This window comes from Podarcis pityusensis (genome assembly GCF_964106645.2).
Source record: "Podarcis pityusensis genome assembly, chromosome: 7".
NCBI lineage: Eukaryota > Metazoa > Chordata > Lepidosauria > Squamata > Lacertidae > Podarcis > Podarcis pityusensis.
The window spans coordinates 10,918,405-10,940,729 of record NC_138031.1 but is presented as its reverse complement, the minus strand read 5'-3'; the positions used below and the strand labels follow the sequence as shown (position 1 = coordinate 10,940,729).

General features: G+C 42.2%; 1 protein-coding gene across 4 annotated transcripts in view; it reads right to left on the bottom strand.

Annotated features, from left to right (window-relative positions):
• Positions 1 to 21,917, bottom strand: part of DNAAF11 (dynein axonemal assembly factor 11) — a 35,952-nt gene extending 14,035 nt beyond the window's left edge. For 2 of the 4 annotated variants that reach the window (XM_081012701.1, XM_081012704.1), the window contains exons 1-10: positions 21,842 to 21,917; positions 18,490 to 18,657; positions 17,585 to 17,662; positions 13,387 to 13,559; positions 11,940 to 12,178; positions 11,323 to 11,511; positions 8,713 to 8,790; positions 6,628 to 6,693; positions 5,784 to 5,853; positions 4,374 to 4,469 (exon numbers count right to left, since the gene is read on the bottom strand). In XM_081012701.1, the coding sequence (XP_080868827.1) occupies positions 4,374 to 4,469; positions 5,784 to 5,853; positions 6,628 to 6,693; positions 8,713 to 8,790; positions 11,323 to 11,511; positions 11,940 to 12,178; positions 13,387 to 13,559; positions 17,585 to 17,662; positions 18,490 to 18,657; positions 21,842 to 21,902 (1,218 nt within the window). In that variant the 5' untranslated portion in view covers positions 21,903 to 21,917. Of the gene's footprint in view, positions 1 to 4,373; positions 4,470 to 5,783; positions 5,854 to 6,627; positions 6,694 to 8,712; positions 8,791 to 11,322; positions 11,512 to 11,939; positions 12,179 to 13,386; positions 13,560 to 17,584; positions 17,663 to 18,489; positions 18,658 to 21,313; positions 21,471 to 21,841 lie in introns of those variants that run through there. The other 2 variants (XM_081012702.1, XM_081012703.1) reach the window with 2 other exon arrangements.
• Between the last annotated feature and the right edge of the window lie 408 nt (positions 21,918 to 22,325).

Sequence of the window (22,325 nt, the reverse complement as noted above, 5' to 3'; positions counted from 1 at the left end):
AGGGAAGGACATTAATTTTCAGACTTAATAAAAGTGTGTCCGGGAACATGAAATGCTTTCATTTACTTGACGCAGAAATTTATTCTCTTCAGGATCTTTGCTACCACAAGGTCACTAGAAAGGCAATATTTTATTTTTTTATTTTTTTAAAGGACTGCAAGTTCTGAAAAGCTGGAGGAGTTTTGCAAAATTAACAAGCTATCCAATGTAGGCCTTGCACTGAGATGTAAGAACTTTCAAACAGGATGCTTATGAATCAATACAATTGAGGAATTACTATTCTTGTGCTGCATGTGCACTTTGGATGACCATAGATCCAGAGTCCTCAGATATGCGTAGTGAATACATATGAGACCCTACACTTTTGCAAAGGCTTGCTAAGAAGACCAGCTCTGAACGTAGCGAAGGTTCCTTTCCAGACACTGGGTTTGACACATATTTGTATGGCGCAACTGAGAGTTCAGTACACGTTACATACTTGTAAGACACGCATCCACTCTGTAAGGTAGATTGGCATTATTCTTTGCAAATGACACAAGCAACAAAATGTTGCAGTACATCATTCCTCCTAAAAAGAGTGTTCCAGTTCACGGTTCTAGCTGGCCGTTCCCTCCGGATAAATTATTCCATAGTCTCTCCTCCTCTCCACCCATTCTAACATTTTCCAACTGTCAATCTACATTCCTGGCTATTTAGCATACTCAGTCCTCTTTTGGCTGTATTTTGGGACATTCAGGCTTGTTTTTTTGTGAGGGGTTGGCTGGAATTTGTTTGTACTTCTACAAACCTTGAAAGGATGCTGATACTTCACTCCTGCTTCTTAATGGCCCTATTCTGGTAACAGTCCTGGCAACATTCACTGACTGAGTTCCATATTGGAAAAAAGTGGTATTTTACTGGGGGTGGGGGAATATCTAAGACCCTAGCAGAACTTGTTAAGTTTGCAGCAGCTGACATTTGGACCAAGGGTGTCTTTCAGCCCTATGCTACACCAGCTCTCTGTATTGCACGGCAAGGCAGTGGTACATCACTGCACTGCAAATCTAGAGATTCACCTGTCATTCCTCAGGCCTCCAAGTTATCAAGGTATTCTTCTGGATGAGCCTGTTCATTTGCAGAGATCACTATGAATCTCTGTTGTGGATGCCCTTTCTTGGGCAGTGAAGTCAGCAGCAGTTGCAGACAAGGCCTTTTCTGTGAAGGCGTCCTCACTGTAGAATTTTCTTCCCAGACACCTTTGCCAATTGTCCTGTCCTGTGGGCTGCAGTCCTATGCATGGTTAAAAGGTAAAGGTAAAGGGACTCCTGACCATTAGGTCCAGTCGTGACAGACTCTGGGGTTGCAGTGCTCATCTCGCTTTATTGGCTGAGGGAGCCAGCATACAGCTTCCAGGTCATGTGGCCAGCATGACTAACCCGCTTCTGGTAAACCAGAGCAGCGCACGGAAACACCGCTTACCTTCCCGCCAGAGCGGTACCTATTGATCTACTTGCACTTTGACGTGCTTTCAAACTGCTAGGTTGGCAGGAGCAGAGATCGAGCAACGGGAGCTCACCCCATCGCGAGGATTCGAACCGCCAACCTTCTGATCAGCAAGTCCTAGGCTCTGTGGTTTAACCCACAGCGCCACCCGTGTCTCATGCATGGTTACTTGGGGGTAAATCTCTCAGTGAAGTTTACTTATGAACACACTTACAATGGCATGTGGCTGCTATCCATAGTATCTCTACACTTAGGCAATAAGAACCAGCTGCACAAATATCAGATGGGGACACCTGGTTTGCCAGTAGCACATGTAAAAAGGATCTAGGGGTCTTAGTAGACCACAAGCTGAACCTGAGGCAACAGTGTGATGCCGCAGCAAGAAAAGCTAATGCTATTCTAGACTGCATCAACAGTAATAGTCTCGCTCTATTCAGCCTTGGTCAGACTGCACCTGGAGTACTGTGTCCAGTTCTGGGTGCCACAATTTAAGAAGGATATTGAGAAGCTGGAACATGTGCAGAGAGGACAACCAAGATGATCAAGGGTCTGCAAACCAAGCCTTATGAAGAGCACTTGAAGGAGCTGGATATGTTTAGCCCGGAAAAGAGGAGACTGAGAGGAGACATGATAGGCATTTTCAAATATCTGAAGGCCTGCCACATGGAAAAAAGAATAAACTTGCTTTCTCCTGCTCCACAGGACAGGACCTGAACCAATGGCTTCAAGTTACAAGAAAGCAGATTCTGACTAAACATCAGGAAGATCTGTCCAATAGTAAGAGTTGTTCAACAGTGGAACAGACTCCCACAAGAGGTTTTTAAGCAGAGGTTGGATGGTTATCTGCTATGTATGATCTAGTTGAGATTATTGCATTCCAGGGGGTTGGACTAGATGAACCTTGAGATCCCTTCCAACTCTACAACTCTATGATTCTATTATTTAGAAGTGTGATAAATATTCATTTTAAGTGTATTCTGAATGTTTTGGAGAAGTGGATTTTGGTCAGATGAATAACATTTCAGGCACAATTCCAGCTACTGATGAGGCTGCAAACCTGTCATTACAGATGCACCATTGGAATTAATGAGAGGCCCAGCAAGACAAGACAGATGGTATGAACTTGAAGGAGACTGGCTACATACATCTCAGCAGAGGAGTCATATTTTAAAAAAAGATTTAAGAACAAATGTGTAAAAAAAAAAGTAAAGAAGGAACACACTATCTTACTAATGCCTTCCGTTAATAACTTAGGGGTGTGGGAGAAAAGGCCAGCATTTTGACGCATTAGCTTTGCAAGGATTCATGGCTCAAGGGGAAGAAAACATGTCCCGAAGGCAGCTCGGGAGCAGTTTTCAACATCAGAACAGTTAAAATGCTACACAGCCATCTCTGTCTTTGCCTCTGTGTTTATTTCAGACCAGGAATACAAACTGCAGCTGTGCAACCTGCTACTGGAACAAAATTTTGCTTTCCATAACTTTAGCTTTTATTTAATTTTCATTACAGCCAGTTCAAAAATACCCACACGAGAAAATAAAATAAGAAATCATTTGTTGTTGAAGCAGGGGTGGCCAACGTGCTACCCTCCAAATGAGGTTGGACTCAAACTCCCATCAGTCCCAGCTGTTATAGCCAATGTCCAGAGGTGATGGGAGTTGTAGTCCAACACTACCAGTAGGACAGCCACATTGGTGACCACTGATTTCAGGCATCTATTGAACACTTTGCATGTCTGAACTCATGTATAGAAAAGCTGCAAAAAATAAAATAAAATCGGCAATGAAGATACTGGAGAACTGAGGCAATAAAAACAAGAGCAAAAATCAGAACAAGCATTAAGCAGCCATTAAAACCCACAAACCAGAAAAACTGTAAAAGAGTAACACAATTAAAAGACTTATTAAATAAAAAGCTTTTAACCCGACACCTAAATGTCACCAACGAAGGTGCCTCCTGTTTTCTGCTGTGGGGAGAGCATCCCAAAGATGAGGCACAACCACTTAATTGCATGTTACAAGTATGATACGCAATAAAATAATTAAATAAAACGCCAGACCAAAGTTCCACTCTGCGGTCCGCATCCATCTGGAAAATGACGCTCCTGATGAGCTCTCTGCTCAGCGGCTGAGAACATGCTTTGTTTGGATGCAAAACATCCCATGTTCAATCCCTGTCATTTCCAGGAAAAAGGATGCTGGGCAGTAGACAAAACTAGGCCAGTACAAATAGTCTGAACTTGCTATAAGGCAGCGTCCTACATCCTTAGTCTACTAAAAGGTATCACTGCTTCTGCCAAAGCTTCTTTAAGAGAGCAAGATCTCAAGTCCCTAAAGCAGAGCTTTCCAAACTTTTCATGTTGGTGACACAATTTTTAGACATGCACCGTTTCACGACACAGTAATAGAGTTTCACTAGCAAACCCGAGGTTAAACTAACCCCTTTCCAGCCCCAGGAGAAGCGCAGTTCGCGTGACACACCTATACACTGCAGCCGACACGCTAATGTGTCACAACGCACAGTTTGGGAAGCTCTGCCCTAAAGACTATGTTGTGAAAAAGCCTTGAAATGCTTGCAGAAACAGGCAAGGCATCAAATCAGCATCATGACAGCATGGGCTTAGCTCTGAGGTGCTACTGAAGAAGCAGTCCACTCATAACTGAGGCTCAAGTTTGCCATGTTTCTTCTTTTCGGAGGCTATGTTGTTTATCCAGTCTTTCGCGTTTGATGTTGTTCCACTTTGGTGGTAACACTGTGCTCTGGGGGGCATTTTGCTCTGAGTTTTGCAATGCCTCAAGGGCAGAATATATGGGGAGAGGAAGAAGAATGTGCAGGCAAGCAGATCCAAGGCAAAACTGAATTCTGAGCATCGTAGGAACATCTTGCCCTACCTTTGGTAGGCTGATAACCAAATGTCCAGTTGTTTGAGATCTTTTAGCAGCGCTGTTATCTGGCTTCACTTCTGCAGGAAGCACAAGTTGAAACGCCTGAAAAACCCAAAACACACAGACAAGGAACTACACCATTTGTGATATAGATACTACAAAAAACATAAGTTTACCAGACTTAGTTTTGTGGGTTTACAGGGATGTGAAGTATGAATCAGAAAGAATAAAGCATTTGTGGCCCAGATAGAAAAACGTGCAGTTACATGAATAACATGTCTTTGATCCGAGAGGATTTTTTTTTACTTAAATCTTTCTTGTGGTATATATTAATACCAATCCTAACGGATGATTTGCATCTTAAACAGTCCTCATTTACGTTGCAAGTATGATGAGTGAGTGAGTGTGCGTGTGTGCGTGCGTGTGTCTTCAAACATACACGTATGCCTTCAGTGTTGTCAGTGAAATGCATGACATTTTAAAGAAGGTTATAGCATGGTACTTAGGTTATATTGGCAACTAAATGAGAATAATTATGCTAGTCTATTTTAGACTGAAAGTAATTTTTAATCTGCATTTAGTAGTATGATTATGAATACAGCTTCTAATGTTTAGCTTAGCAGCACTGGCATTTTTAAAGTCAAAAAATGAAGAAAATGCAAGGGAAGAAAATGCAAGGGAAATAATCTACAGGGATTAAAAAAAAAATGCTCCATCTCTCTATTCATGATATATTACAGCTCTTAGGATGATAACTCAACTTCAAGTTATCCCAAATAAAAGCTTTAGCAAGAACAAAAATGACATGGAAGGGGAACTTGACTCCCCATCTTAGGGCCTTTCTACATCATCAGTTAAATATATCTTCCCATTTTGCTTTTGCATAATACTCCCGAAATGGCTAATTTCAAAAGTTAAGATAGCCCACCTGAATGTAATTGATGCAGTGTGTTGAAGCTGCATTCCAAATGTTACTTAAGAAGTATACTCCAGCCAAGAAAATGAGTGCAAATGCAACTTTGCATGGCAAATAACAAACAGACTAAGCCTTTTCTTGCCACAATGTCTTGGTGCCTGTCACCTTATTTCATTTTCACTGACATCATGAGATGCAAAAACTATCAGGGTTCATTAGACTTGGGTCTCAGAGTGGAAACCCACAAGGAACTGAATGGAGAAGAAAGAGGGCAGGCTTTCTTTGCCTTCTTTGAGTCCCCCAGATTGAAGTGATAAAACTGGAAGGGAACAGTAGGTTTCCTCCTTCACTCCTAGAACTCTTCCCACCAGGCCAATAACATCCATAGAACAAGTACAGCATTGACATGTTGAAGGAGCCAATATTAGGAAGTGGAAAGGAGTCAAAATTAAACTTCTGAAAAACATAAAATAACAGCAATAACAACAAAGCGTACTAACCTTTCCCTTGATCATTACTCGGACGTAAGTAGGCTGTACATCAATATCAAGCAGGGAGGTGTCTAGATGTCTTTGAAATGGGAAGGGAAGGGAGTCCATTTAGTTTAGTAGTTCCTTAATTTATGAGCCGTCCTTAGGAAGATTAAACTCCTCTCTGTTCCCTCCTACTGTGGCTCATGTTATACCAAGAGTCACATGGTTGCATTCGACACTTTTTCTCAGACCAGACTCAAAGGGGAAGGGGAGAGAGAAAACAGTGATATCACTTGAGCAACTGAAACAAGATTCAAACCCAAGAAGCAAATCACCCATAGAAGAATACAGGCACACCCAACAGTCAACATAGACTGGGTCTCAATTTGCACGAAACCACAGGTGAGAATGTTTACTGTTGTAGTGAGATAACAAACCTGTCTGGATTAAGGGTTGATGAAACTGCATCAAACCTGCAAATGAAATCCAGTTCAGTACCTTTGCACTAAGGGCCAAAGTAGATGAGATGCCTTCAGATCGCCCATCTCTTTATTTCGTTTTTTTAAAGCAGCCTTGGGGGAGCATGACTCGGGTTGAGGCTCGTGTGAGTGTGCTAATGGTCTGCCCTGAAGCATTTTCCTTGATGCCAAAACTCTCTCTTCTCCCAGAATACTGGTATATGGCCCAGTTACGGAAAACAAACAGGCAAATATGTGCAATATAATATTTGCTGCTTCACATAGCCAGTTTAATACCATCCACTGTGCATATGAAAGTATGAATGGAAAGCTAACAGTTGAGTAACTAATAACATTCAGCAGTGTCCAAAAGCAGCCACAGCAGCAGTGCAAATATAGTGATTTTTTCTGACCTGTAAACAGCAAGATCCAGGATGAATTGGTTATTTGCTTCATCATCTTTTAAAGAGAAAGGAAGCCTAGCAATAATAGCAAAAAGATTTGCACAACATTACTAGAATTGAAAGAAACAATGTGCAGACTTCAACTGCTAGTTGCTTTAGATTTAGCATTAACAAAGACATACATCCTTCTTTTAACATATCTGCAGAATCCTACAGAACATCACACAAACTGTGCTCTGGTTTATTGCTTGTGAGTGACACGAGGTCAGTTTAATTCACAGCTATAGTTCAGTGCTGGAAGAGAGACACCTGCTGGCCAAAAACTAACAAGAAGGGGTGATGGTCGAACATTATTCTTCTATCAGGAACAGAATTTGTTTTGCAAAGTTCTTTCCAGGTCCCATTATTTCAACAAGCTTTACTGAGCTATGCATTATTCTACAAACTGAAATCCTTGAGCAAACCATTGAGAAAATCAGTATATAAGATGATACAAGAATTTGGAATAGGAACATATGAATCTGCCATCTGGCCCATTTTGGTCTACTCTGACCAATGCAGCACTCGTCTCTCACACAGAAACTACTGGATACCCAGGGGCTGAACCTGGGACTTCCTCCATGCAAAACATGGTCCTTCTCTATAGCTCTGATAGATCTGTTTTGAACTCATTTTGGTTTCAGTGTTCTCCATCCAGTACAAGTCAGGTTATCACATGAGATGTTATAACACCAGAGTGAGAAGGGCGAGAGTTTCGTATAGTAGCTAAGAGACTGATAATTTTTTTAAAAAAACTGTTTCGTATCTTGCTTCTTGATAGCCTTAGGGAAGCCATTATTTTCTTGGCCTCAACCCCTGCTCTGCAATGTAAGCTAATATAATGGGCAGTATCTGACGAAAGTCAAGGACTTTTGGCTGTGCAATGGAGCTTCCCTTCCTTCTCCTCAAGCAATCCCCACATGCCCCCTAAATATGTTCTGGAAAGTTCCCCTAACGCTCCAGAGCACATTTAGGAAGGGCACACAGGGAGAGAAGAGGGAGGGGAAGTTTCATGGCACAAAGAGAAATCTCTGCACAAATGTAGCTACACTGTTGGATATTGCCCACCATTTGTAAAACCTTTGGAATGCTCCAAAGTGCTATTTAAAGGCTAAGAATTATAATAACCTTGGTATAATTCGATCTCACCAATCCAACATTTTTCATATGCATTCAAACTGGGATGGGGAACCATATTATTGGACTCCAACTCAAATCAGCCTCAACCTCCATGTCCACTGGCCAGGAACAATTGTAGACCAGCAAATAGAAGGGCCAAAGATTCCCATCTCTGCATTAAAATGATGTTGTGAAACTGAGTCGCACCGGGTGAGGGGGATATTACTGCTTCTCACAAACCTGCTTAACAGTTTATAAAAATCTGGCCCTCAATATGAATCCATTGAAAGAAGGCGATAGTACATATCATTCAGTAACTATTGACAACACAAGTCTCTGGGGCTCTAGAGCTTTCTTCAATATGTCTGTAGCTCCCAGAACCATAATTCCGATCTGTCAACACAACATTTTAAGATATTACACACTTGACGTCTTCACACAAGCAAGCTACTCCTATTTTTGTACAGCTGTCAACACATTTTTACAGCAAAGCAGAGACATCGATAAAACGGTGCGTTTCTTGTGAGACACTGTAGGTAAACATCAATATTTCCTTCCTGCCACTATTCTTCTTTCTCCTCATGGCACTCTGGTACGCAGCAGATTTATTCATTCTCTTTGCAACTTACTTGATCTGAATAAAGAAAAGCAGCAAAGGCCAGATCGTCTTTAATGTGGAAATCCTACCTAAGGGATTGGAGGAACTAAGTGTGGGGTCTTGATGTCTATTCAAAAATTCTCCATACCTTGAAACAAGTCTATGCAGCATATGGATTTGGGGAAATATGGAAAATTCATATGTGCACATACATTTATATCATGAGATTTTAGAATCTGACACAACAATTTCTGGTAAATTCTCAAAACTGTGTATAACTTAACCAATTCCATCACTAAAAGGCCACACAACCCAAGTGATCATTCCTCCTTACATACTTAGGTTCGTTTATATTCAGAACTCTTCCTTCTGGAGTGATTAAAGTCCTCGGTGGTTTCTCTTTCTTGGTTTGCTCTCTAACAAAGAAAAGTGAGGAAAGGATTTTCAGTATTTTATTGTTTTTTTCTCTTTCTCATCCTTTCTTCAAGGTAACCAAGACAGAAATGGGAAGGCAAGAGGAAGATTTTTGGGTGTGAACTAGCTTTTAAATAAAACACAAAAACATTTGCTTAATGCAAGGAGGACACCTGGCATATTGCTCTACTTTAGAAATGCAAACAAAGTTAAAACTGCAGTCAGTTATGTTGTCATCCCCCAATTGGCTCAGTTCTTGGATAATAAATGCCAGTCCAAACAGAAGGATTTTATGCTGTTTCCAAATAACTGCTCTGTCAATGCTAGTCTTAAGCACCTAATTTTAATGAAACTTACTCCCAAAGGAGTATACTTATAACCAAGGTGCCTGTGCCCCTGCTGTTTGAACATGGTGCATGGATAACATTGTAAAGAAGGAGTGCTTGGCTGATTTCACTGCATGCAATGGAACCTTAAAAAGAGGAGCTCTCCATGGTACTTTGAAAGCAAGTCATGTATGGTTATCGCAACGAGTTCTAATGTAGAGATGGTGGCTGCTTCTTCGTGAGCACTGGAGCCAGCAAATATTCCGCAAATAGAACTGCAATAGTCTAACCCCCAATCTCTCTGCAAAATCTTCCCCTCCTGCCCTTAGCAAAATATAAGCATGTTGGAATATACAGTGGTACCTCTAGTTGCATTCTGCTCGTTACGGACTTTCAGCTTATGAACGCGGCAAACCCAGAAGTGTTTACTTCCGGGTTCACCACGCACGCGTGTGCAGAAGCGATCTGCGTGCTTTGCGCATGCGCAGAAGCACTCGATCACGCTGCGCACTTGCACAGAAGAGGCGCTCTAGTTGCAGACTTTTCGGGGTGCGAACGGCTTAAGGATTAAGTCTGCAACTAGAGGTACCACTGTACTCCATATACTTAAGTCCGTGTTTTTAAAAACTGAAAAGCTTATGCCCTCCCATGGGAGAGTGTCACAAACATATATTTTGTACAATGGATCTACAAAAGTACAGTGAAAATGCCTGCCTGATTTCAAGAGGAAAGGATAGGTTCCAAAGCATAGGTTTTGCCACACTTAAAGACTGATTTCTTACAGGTGCTGAATGAGAAGTATGTGGCACTTATAACAGTGCCAGTTCTGCAGATCAAACTGACCAAGTGGTCATATATGGGGTGAAGCAATCCCGCAAGTAAACTGGTCCCAGTCTATTAAGGCAGTGGTTTTCAACCTGTGTGCCATGGCACCCTGGGGTGCCTTGAATGGTCAGGGGTGCCACGGGCCTCTGTCCCTCTTTCCTTCCTTCCCTCCTCTGATGCCCTCTCACGTCTCTGCCTCCCAAAGGCTTGCACAGCTGTTTATTGCAGCAACCCTGGCTATAAGCTCTGCAGACGAATGGTGCCTCTGGGAAGCACCTCTCTTTGGGGCAGGGGGGGGGCAGCTCAGAGACCAGGGAAAACAGCAGCATCTGCCTGAAGGACTCCCAAGGAGAGGGAAGTGGCTGAAGGAACACTTCACAAGGGAGTGTATTCAAAAAAGGGTGAGAGGCTGTCATCTCTACATGCAATGGGTGACATAACTGGGCTCCTGAGCCCTACAGAAAGAATGTAGTTGGTTAAGGGAGCCATGGACTCAAAAAGGTTGAAAACCTCTGTATTAAGGGCTTAATATACTGATAGTAAGACCTTGAACTTGGTCCGGTAGCAAATAGGCAACCAGTGCAGATCTAGAGCATAGAGTATTTGAAGTGCTTCATATTCATTATCTCAGGTACCTCCACAAAGGCACTGCAAAGTAGGCCAGTATTATTTCCCACCCACCAAACACACTGCAGATGGTGCTGAAGGAGAACATCTTGCCTATTCTCCAAGCTACATAGGAGTACCTTATCTAAGAGTAGCTCTTGCAACACTGGGATACATTTTAAATTACTCAACCACCCGGGCAGAACCAGAGAGTGCAATTCTGGCACAGATACGAGATTTGAAGTGGCTGAGATTTCCTGGCTCAGTCACCACTCAGCCAGTCTCATGAGAGAATTTGATTGGTCCTGCCTAGTGGAGCGAGTGGGAGGAGCAATCCACCCACAGATCCCCTTCTCTACTGGAGGAAGATTACGTCCCAGCTTTTACCATTTCCTGTACTCAAGCATCACCTCACTTACCTTAACTTTTACCTGTAACCATGCACCTTGCTTTAACCACTGCTTTAAACTACTGCAGGGTACCATGGGGCATTTATACAGGTACATTCTATAGCAGACACTCATAACCAATATCTGCAATATTTTGTGGCATAATAGTTATTGCCCTAATATGGATTCTGGATTTTTTCTTACAGTCCCACACAGTGGCTATCTCTACTTTTCTATTTCTGCAATAAAGATATTGTGCAGACTACAGTCATTAGACCTAAGCGATGCTGAATGCCACTGAGATAGAAGGGGCAAAGATCAACAATATTTGGTATCGTGGATAAGTGAAAATCAGTGCAAACATGGCAAAAGTGCATTAGAATTATACCTGTTTTCTTTTGCTTTATTTTTTTCTTCAATATATCTGTGAGCTTCTAACCTAGCCTCTGGAGTATGAGGCACAGGTTCCTCCCAAAAGGCTCTCTCTTCTTCGTCATCTTCCTTTATCACTAAATCATGGTATTCATTTCCTTCTTCAACCTTCTGCTGGCTCTCTTTCTCTCTTACAGAATATGGGCTGAAAAAAGCAACACGCACACAAAGTATCTTTGAAACTTTATTAATTTTAAACCATACCCTGCTTTTCAATATTTCTGGCATGCTTTACATTGTAATAAAATATGATTGAAAGTGGCAGCTAAAAATGTAAAAGTCTGGGAATAAAAATGTTTTCACCGGGCGCTTAAAGTTTAGCAATGTGGATGCCAGGCAAGCCTCATAGAGGCTTATGGCGCCACCACAGAGAAGGCCATTTCTCCAGGTTACACCCATTTTGCTTCAGATGGCAGGGCAGATACCGATGGAGATTCTCAGCACATGAGAGCCCTGTGTGACCTAAAGAGACATATGATAGCCTACCATTATGCTATACATACGTCTTTCCAGGGCAGAAAAAAAAATCTGTATCAAGAGAAAGATATAAAATAGGCTAATAAAAACACATACATGCTGTTATTGATGTCTGTGTACCACCGTCCATCGTATCCTGGATTATATTTCTTTTGATTCTCGTTTTTCTTCTTCTTCTCCTGCTTTTCTTGTATCCTTCTTTGTGCCTCTTCTTTTTCTTGTCTTCTTTTAATCAGGTAGGCCTTCTCCTGCTTGTGGATTTGTTTTGCTACCTCAGGGTAGCTCTGTAAAGCCTGAATCCTCTCTGAACGTCCTATCTCTTTAGAATCCAAAAACTTAAAGGGAGGGAACAAAATAAAAGCTCAATACAAACACCAAAGAAATCCACCCCCCATTCAATCATTTTTATTAAATCCATTTTAGTATACAACTGAAAAAAAAACTACCCACTGTTTCTCCATGATGCTTGACCTCAGCAAACTATAGCCCAGGTGACTAACCTTCTTCAGGCCAAGGATCACATCGGCTTATTGCAAACCCTTCCAGAGTTGTACACCCAAAGTGGCTTATTGTGGCTCTTTCACATCACGGCAAAGTATGTTATACCTGAACTGGGTCATTGTGGAGGTTGCTTGATGCCACACTGTATATATGTTTCTTAAAGCTACTTTAAGCAAATCATTTTTAGCTTCATGAAGGAAACAGAAGTTTTAGACAAGAGTCTAAAATGTAATTACATGTGGACTAGTTTTTACAACCTATTAACAAGACTGGTGTACATACAGCTATGTTTTGCTCCAGGAAAAATCAAAAGCAAGTCAGTCAGTGGTCATAAACTTGACTTTTACCAATTCCTTTTCATCTTGCCTAGTAAATATCAAGTGAAAAGATTAAAATATACAAAATTTTCCTCTGGTTAAAAACCACAGTTAAGAAGCATACTTTCTTTATTTTTAGATCAAACATCCATGTGTTGGAAGAGATATCATCTTAGAGAAGGAAATCCATCCTATGTTCCTCTTTTAGGATGGTACTGGCAATATGCATATTTATAAACACATGTATTAAAAATAATTAAGAAATTATATCCTGCCCAATTAATCAAATGCATATTTTTAGTTGATTAACAGTTCAGACCTATACAATGCAAACCTATACAACAACACTCCACGTTAGCCATTTTTAGAAAACAGGTCAGAACATAATTATTTGCCCCAGCCTTTGGAACCTGATAGTGATGGATACTGGTTAGTAGGATTAGTGCTGCTGTTTTTACAGTGGATATATGGTTTTGCTTTGTTTTATATTACTGTTTATACTGCATGTTGTATTATCAGCCACACTGTGCTCTAATCTGGAGGAAGGGCAGAGTATAAAGACTTTGAATTAATTAATTTGTGTCTAAGCCCTACTGAGTTCAACTGGTAAAACAAATGAACCAAATTAATGCTACATCTCAAATCTATATTTTGCTTTAGTGTGTTGGATTAACCTGGCCCTTGACACAAAGGTGCTTGCAGTTAATATTTTACATGAGACGTACTTTGAGTTGATGAAGGGTAGCAACGACAAACTGCCTATAACCTTCAAAATCAGTGCAGGGGTTTCCGGTAAGGAAGAGCTCTTTAAGGTGTATGTTGTTTTTCAGGGACTTAACACTGGACAATTCTCCAACGAAATTAGCTGTCAAATCCAGCTTCTGCAATTCTTCACAGCCTATTTGGCAAATATGAGAGGGTTTTAAAAAAAAATCATTATTAACTCTGCATTTAATAAGCACACCCTCTCACCTCCGAGTCATCATGGGACACAGCTCCTGCTTGCCTTTCAATTCACAAACAAAAACGTCTGATTCTAAGAAGACAACTGACATCTTAAAAATTAGGACAGTGTGCTTGTTTTTAACTCAGACTTCTCGTAAAACAGAACAGTCAATTAAAGATGATGTTCATTTGAAATGTGTAAAAAGTGAGAACTACTTGCAGAGTTTGCTTCTGGCCTAGCTAGTCCAGCATCCTGTTCTCACAGTGGCGAACCATATGCCTGTGGGAAATGAGCAGGATTCGAGCACAACAGCACTCTCTCTTCCTGTGCTTTCCAGAAGCTGGTATTCATAATAATTATTATTATTATTATTATTATTATTATTATTATTATTATTCATTATTTATACCCCGCCCATCTGGCTGGGCTTCCCCAGCCACTTTGGGCTGCTTCCAACAAAATATTAAAATATCGTAATGCATCAAACATTAAAAGCTTCCCTAAACAGGGCTGCCTTCAGATGTCTTCTAAAAGTCTGGTAGTTGCTGTTCTCTTTGACATTTGGTGGGAGGGCGTTCCACAGGGTGGATGCCACTACCGAGAAGGCCCCCCTGCCTGGTTCCCTGTAACTTGGCTTCTTGCAGCGAGGGAACCGCCAGAAGGCCCTCGGTGCTGGACCTCATTGTCCAGGTAGAATGATGGGGGTGGAGACGCTCCTGCAGATATACTGGACCAAGGCCATTTAGGGCTTTAAAGGTCAGCACCAACACTTTGAATTGTGCTCAGAAACGTACTGGGAGCCAATGTAGGTCTTTCAAGAAAATTCAAAAAGCATTGCTGCCTCCAACTGTGGAGGTGGAGCAAAGGCATCATTACTAGCAGCCATTGATAGCCCTCGCCTACATGAATTTGTCTAATCCTCTTTTAAAGCCATCTAAGTTGGTAGCCATCACTGCCCTATGTGGGAGCGAGTTCCACTGTTTAACTATGTACTGTGTGAAGAAGTACTTTATTTTATCTTTATTTATTTATCCATCTTAATAGCCTTAACAAGAACACATCTGTAGCCCTAAATAAACAGAACAATTCATGTCTCTCTACTGACTTGCTATTTGGTAATTCCATTCCGGATCATATACAGCAGGATTATTTAAATTATTTTAGCAACCTTGCCCTGAAACATTGCCCCTTTGCTGGACTGTTGCTTTGCCCAGCCAGCATACAAGAAATCTTAGCCTTAACACTCCTGTAGCAGAGGGAATAATACAGAACTGTAATTGCTATCATTTCTGTCTTGCACCTGCTTCCTGTATTTAGACCATTTGCTCCCTCCTGTTCTCTACATGTGGTCACTAGGAACTTTTGCTTTCCTTTGATCGCAGACGTGCTCTTATAGGATATAATCTATTAGAGATGCTTAGCCTGGGGCTGACCCCATCTCAAAAAAGGGAAAAATTCGATCAGATTATATATAATACATCTAAGATTTATAGTTTTATGTGACCCAGATGATTAGAGGGTTAATTTTGCAATTCTGAGCTTCCAAGGTAGAAATTTTTTTGTCGATACAGTTGTCTCACAGAAAAGCAGGATGAAATCAGAAGGGAAAAACAGTAGTTCTCCAGAGTTATATGTAACCATATACCGGGAACTTCATTTATATTCTGATTAATCTTAGCATTCATTTGGGCTGTTATCAGTTTCCATTTTTAAAGAGGCTCTAGCTACAGCACTATGCTTCTGCCTTGCACACTGAATGTTTCTCCTGCAATTGGTTGCTAAATTGGTCTGTTATTTTTCACATTCTTTCATAACTGGCTTGCGCTATGAAGAATGTAACTAACATTCAGAAGTGACTCCCCCTAAGCTCAGTCAGACTTAATTTTGGGCAAATGGATCTAGAACACAGCCTCACACTGCAATCTTACACAGGTCTACTGAGAAGTAAACTCCACAGTTTTCAGTGGAACTTACTCCCAAAAAAAGTCTACATTGTCTGATTTACTCTGCTGAAAGATGGGATAACAAGATGAAAAGGTGGACAGGGCTCCTTAACCTTTAATAGATGTATAGAAAAGTGGATTTCAGCCCTGAAGCACATCATGCAAGCCGCACCTGCTGAAGCCCCCTCTTCTACACGACTACTAAAGGTGCTATAGTTTTCAAATGGATGCCCTCCTACACAATCAGATTAACATATGAAGCTGATATTGAGCCAGATCATTGGTCCATTTTTCATGGCCACAGCCTCCAGCTTAGAGTCAGAGGCAGAAGAGCTGGCCAAGTCTAGGGCTGCTGTATGACCAGCTGGGGAATTGGACCTGGTTCTCAAGGCTGATGGTTTGGAGCCCATGGAACCTTAGGCTGGTGGTCGAGAACTTGTAGAGCCTGAGTCAGGAAACTCACAGATGCCGTTCTCTGAGCCTGACTCGCTGGAGGAATCTAGTCCCTCCTGCACTGCTGTGTCTGCACACCAGGTGGGAGTTCACAGAAAGAACGAGAGGCACTTGTCTTCAAGCCAAGGAGACAACCCTCTAAGATCCATAGTCTTCAGGCCAAAGGACTAGAGCCTGGAAAGGGCAGAGTGGAGGAAAGTACTCATAAAAGCCTGTTTATCTCCAGCCTTTGTTGGAGCAAGCTGCTCACTTGGATCTACCCACGGCTGGCTGGCCTTGACTCTATTGCCACCTGGTATGGTCAGGACATCACTGAGCCAGCAGCATCTACTCTAGCTGGCAGTAGCTCTCCGAGATTTCAGACATAAAGCAGATATTTCAAGGGTGAAACTAAGCTATGTTCCTTTCTGCTTGCGTGCACACCTGCTTTCCATCTGCCCAACCTGCACATTATATAAACAAAAAAACCAGGTCTCCAGCATTTTCTCCTCACAATAAAAGTCTCCCCCTGGAGCCTCCTGCTTTTTGTGGGAGAGAAACAGTGACATGCTTGAACTGTTAGAAGCTCACATTTTGTTCTCAAAATCAAGTCCTCCCCCCCCCCCCCCGAATTCTAGAAACAGCATAGCCAAGGATCCATTTCTAGAGATGAGGGTGAGACAGGCATACTAGAATATACTGGCTCTAAATTAATCTTACCACCATTTAAATGCACAGCCTTACAGAAGATATTTGATTAACCAGTCCAATTGCACAGCTACCTTTTGGCTAGCTTGCATAGTTCAGCAGTCCAACTGCTGCACTGGAGAATTGGGCAATCACTCGAAATATATTGCCATGACTATTTAAGCACAATACAGTCATACCTCATGTTGCGTCCGCTTCAGGTTACGTGCTTTCGTGTTGTGTCCCACGGCAACCCAGAAGTACCGGAACGGGTTACTTCGGGGTTTTGCCGCTCGCGCATGCGCAGAAGAGCTAAATCATGCCGTGCGCATGCGCAGACGCGATGCTTCAGCTTGTGTCAGTACCGTGTTATGGATGGGCCTCCGGAACGGATCCTGTCCGTAACACAAGGTTCCACTGTACTCCAAGCTTCAATCTAGTGTTGTGCCAACTCACTCAAACAACATATCAACAAAATTCTGTGGGCTGGAGGACCTAATGTGTGAAGAACACGTACAATGTTTTGATGTCACAGGCTGTTGGGAAAGGATCCCCTGCAGACAAAACTAAAGTGAGAGCAGGTCTCTTTCTCACCCAGACTAATGAATAAGCCTGGCATGGAAGTACTTATATTGAGCATCACATATCAATTCAAGGAGGTGTCTCAAGCTGGATAAAGTTTGTTCCACTTGCTGAATGCAAACATCTCTGCTTGATATTCCTTCTGTTGACAGGTTCAATAACTTGAACCTAGACAAGTTAATAAATATCTGCTTCTGAGAAACAGAAAATCCATGTGTGCCCAGAATCCAGCAGGGTTTCAGCAGTACCATTCTCTATCATAAAAAGATGAATCCTTTTCCATATTAACAAGCATGACTTACATTTTTTTTTTTTGTAAGGCAAAGATCTTACCTTCCAAATTCTCAATTTTTTCAATGTTGTTTAAAGCCAAATTTAAATATTCAAGCTTCTTCAGTTTGCTAACATTTTCTGAAACAGAATTTATTACTGATCACGTCAATCTGCAAGGTTAGGCTTAATGAAGAAGATACAGTAATAGTTTTTAAATTACCAACCGAGCAGAAATTAAAACAGGCCCCCCAAAAAAGTCTTCAAGAAGCCAAAAGACCACAGTGTTATTAATACTATTATTATTCATTTCATTTCTGCACCTCTCTCTATATTTTTAAGAGGATGAATCAAAGCATTACCATTCCATTCAAATAAATTAGAAGACTAGTGAATGAATTCAGTTCAAATAGAAGGGGAATTGAGATGACAGTGGCTCTGTTAAGAATGAGACTGGATCTCTGTCCCCCAAAAGGAGCATTCTGGGAGCAGGAACAGGCAGCAGGGATTTAAGCGGGATGCTCACATGACCTGGCAAAAAATGGAAGTGTAAGACAAGCTATTTTAAAGGTTTGTTTTCCTTTTTGATAGGCTTGGACCAGCTCAGCAGGCAGAAGGCTTGCTCCTGAAGGAGTTTTGGATCTGGCATCACTCTATGCTGACTTACAATGACAGCTTGCTTTACACCAGCTTCTTGAGATTAAGGGAATGATCCTATACACAATTTACTCACCGCATTTGTAAGTTTCAGAGGAAGCAGAAAGGAAAATTAATGAACAACTTCCTGGTTATAGCTTGTGAACTATTTGTATAGGACAAAACAGAAAGGAGTTTTTGAAAACTGTTTTCTCTTCTTAAAATGTTATGGGCCTTGAACACCTTATCCCTTTTAAAACTTTCCTCTCCCAATATCATCTTAGACCATTTTCAGCTGTCAGACGGATTAATACATCACTGAGTTTACTCACCAATTTTGGGGATCAGATTATTTTGAAGATACAGAATTTTCAAATCCCGGCACCATTTGTCAAGATGTTCTATTTTCTCTATATTCTGCTGGTGTAAGGAAATTTCTTCCAAGGAAAAGATTTCACAGTTGTTATGTTCTGCCCTTTGTCTAACTAGCTCTTCTGTGACTGAAAGAAATATCATAGTAAATACAGAAGCAATTCCTTCCATCACGTAAGGCCACATTCATTGCTTTAGAAAGATATCAAAACCAGAAGTGGGTTTTATATTCTCACTTCTGTATTTGATACTTTCTAAGGCAATACTTCTTGCAATAGCATAGAAAAATAGAAGCTGCCCATTGGTCCGTCCAGCTCATTAATGTTGACACTGACTGGCAGCAGTTTTCCAGAGTCTCAGACAGGATGCTTTCCTAGTCCTACCTGAAGATCCTGGTGAGTGAACCTGAGAACTTCTGTGATGTATAAAATATGTGTTTTGTGGGGAAATTAATCTCATCACAGGAAAAAACAACAACATAAGCTTGGTTAAATGATGCGCAGAACTGATCTCATAAATGCATTCCAATGCTGTTTTTGTGGGAGATTTTGCAATTAAACCTAACAATGCATGTCTATGCTAATTAGTAAATAAAGACCACAAAGCTGTAAATTTCTAGAGAAGGCTCAGCTGGGTCATGCTCCCGTATTTTGGGGGAGGGAGGGAGGAAGGCTTGTTTCCTATTCCTTTTGCTCTCTTTTCTCTTCTTTTTGAACCATGTAATGGACCAGGTGCATGAGACTGGGGCTCCCGAGTGCCAGACTCCATGTTTAAACTAACTGATGAAATTTGTACTGCAGAGGTTTTTACCTGTGTTGTTTTTGCTGTAGCACTGAACAATACATGAATGAGACCTCTGGTCACCGTAAGTAAAGTGTTTAAACTTACTTAAGTTTGTAGTCTATTCACTATGAGAGAGGGGTAGAGGCAGGGGAGCACATTGTGAGCGCTCAGTAGTTTAAAATTATTTTCTATTGATCCGAAGTGCTCAGAAAAAATATGTCGAAAATTGTAGAAAGGTTTATTCTACAATTTCTACTTTTAGTTAAGTATTTTTATTTATTTACTTGATGGGGGGCAGCTATCCCCACCACCACCATACTTTCTATTGATCCAAAGTGCTCAGAAAAAATATGTCTAAACCTTTCTACAATTTCTACTTTTAGTTAAGTATTTTTATTTATTTACTTGATGGGGGGGGCAGCTATCCCCTCCACCACCACCACCACTGCCCCCTTGCCTCTGCACATGCTCTTGACTTGCAAATCCCTTCTGCACGTGCTTTTGGGCTGTCAGAACCGGGAGCACCCTCTGCATATGCGCAGAGATGAGCTCCCCTTCCGCAGGCTGAAAAAAGCTTCCTGCAGGTGCCCTTGCCTCCTTAGCTTATTCAGCATCCCCTTTCCACGTGCTCCCTGTATGGGAAGATGTCCTCTGCATGTGCTCAGGCCCACTGGCTTCAAAGTCATTCCCACTTGACTTGAGAAGTGCTCTCTGCACATGCTCTTGGCTTGGGGGGAAATGCCTCCTCAATAATATTGTGCCGGATTTAGGTATAAGCTAAACAAGCTATAGCTTAGGGCCCCACTCTCTTGGGGACTCCCCCAAAAATTAAAGGAAAAACAGCAACTGGATGCACATTTCCAAAATATAAGATAAAAAACAAATGAAATGAAATCATTTTAAATTAGAGCTTAATAATTATTTCACTATTAATATACTTCTTCTTAATTGTATTTCACTATTAATATACTTCTTCCCAATTGTATTTCAGTTCAACAATTGCTTTGATAAAATACTATTTTGTTATGTGCAAATGGCTTTAGATACCTATTAGGTGCATAAATTACCACATAACATATATTCAACACAAAAAACAGGGACAATTTGTTGTTGACAAAGGACAGCTGGACATATAAAGGGCCCCAATACCTTCAGTAGCTTAGGGCCTCATCAAACCTAAATCCAGCCCTGAATAATAATAATAATAATAATAATAATGCCCCGTCCATCTGACTGGGTTGCCCCAGGCACTCTGGATATAATAATAATAATAATAATAATAATAATAGGGCCCCGTCCATCTGACTGGGTTGCCCCAGGCACTCTGGGAAATAATAATAATAATAATAATAATAGGGCCCCGTCCATCTGACTGGGTTGCCCCAGGCACTCTGGGAAATAATAATAATAATAATAATAATAATAATAATAATAATAGGGCCCCGTCCATCTGACTGGGTTGCCCCAGGCACTCTGGGAAATAATAATAATAATAATAATAGGGCCCCGCCCAGCTAACACAACACATTAGAAGAAACTTCCCTATATAGGGCTGCCTTCAGATGTCTTCTAAAGGTTATGCAGCTGTTTAGCTACGGTGTGGGGAGAAAGAACGCTCCCTGCCCTCTGCACATGCTCCAGAGACAGGCGGGAGGTGGCAGCAAACACCAGAAGCCACGAGGCGCAGGGGGTGTGAGGAAAGGGCGTGGGAACTGCATTTCCCAGGAGGCTTTGCGCGCGGGGCAGGGACAGGGTCACGTGCTTTGAGCGACCGTTACAAACGACGGTTGGCCGCGTTCTAAATGCACGGCGCGGTCCTGCTCCGAAGGCACCGCAAGGCCCCCTGCTGTTCTCTCAGGGAAAACCGGTTGCGGGGTTTCTCCCTCCCCCCCCCCAAAAAAAACACACACACCCTCCGCCCCATTTTTCCCTCAGGCTCGGCCCCGAGCGGTTCGCAACCCCTCCCCCCCCCACCCCGCCGGCGAGGAAAGCGGGACTCACTGCGCCCCATGGTCGCTCACTGGGCCTTCGCTTTGCTTCGGCCGCGGCCTCCTCCTCACGGCCGACGCCGTCGCCATGGCAACCGAGCGCAGGAGGCGGGGCCTACCCGGCGGTTTATATTACGTTCCTCTTTCCTCGCGGCGGCTAAAGAGGTAAGGGCTTAGGGGGCGGGGAAATGGAACTCTCTTCGTACAATTCCGGCACCGAACCGGAGGACGCCGAGTGGCTTTTCTCGCGGGGGTTTTGCCCACGCTTGTATTCTAAGGCTCCAGAGCTGGCTCCCGGCAACGCGAATGCACAGACAAGCCGACAGGGGCGAGGGGGAGTGCATTGTAGGCCAACGAAATGCCTAGCCGGCCCCGGGCTCGCTATCTGGACTTGGGGAGGGGGTTAGAAAGGGGGGGGGAGGCAGTTCGGTTTTGTGCCGGAAGTGTAGGACAGCAGATTTTTAAGCGGCTTAAAAAACAATGAATAACCCCAATATTATGGAGCAACACGAATGCGGCGTGGATCAAGCCCCGGGCTCACCTGAGCTTCGCGAAATAAGCGTTTTAATCTCCAAAGTGGCTTCGCTTGTGTTGGGAGGCATGCTAAACAACGCCCCACTGTGGCTTTAAATGGGAAGTATTGTTGTTTGTCAAATTTGTATACCCTCCCTTCACCCAAAGACCTCAAGGAGGAATTTCACAGCATGAAAATGCAAAACAGAAACACAAAAAGCGTGATTAAATACAAAACAAGCTAGTAACACACATGCGAGCACTTAAAAGGACATAGGATGTTGATCAACAGAAGGCCTGGTTGAAGAGGAACATTTTCGCTGGGGCCTGAATCTGTGCGGTTTTATTTTATTTTATTATTCAATTTCTAGGTTGCTCTTCATCCATACAGTGGTACCTCGGGTTACATACGCTTCAGGTTACAGACTCCGCTAACCCAGAAGTAGTACCTCGGGTTAAGAACTTTGCTTCAGGATGAGAACAGAAATCGTGCTCCAGCGGTGCAGCAGCAG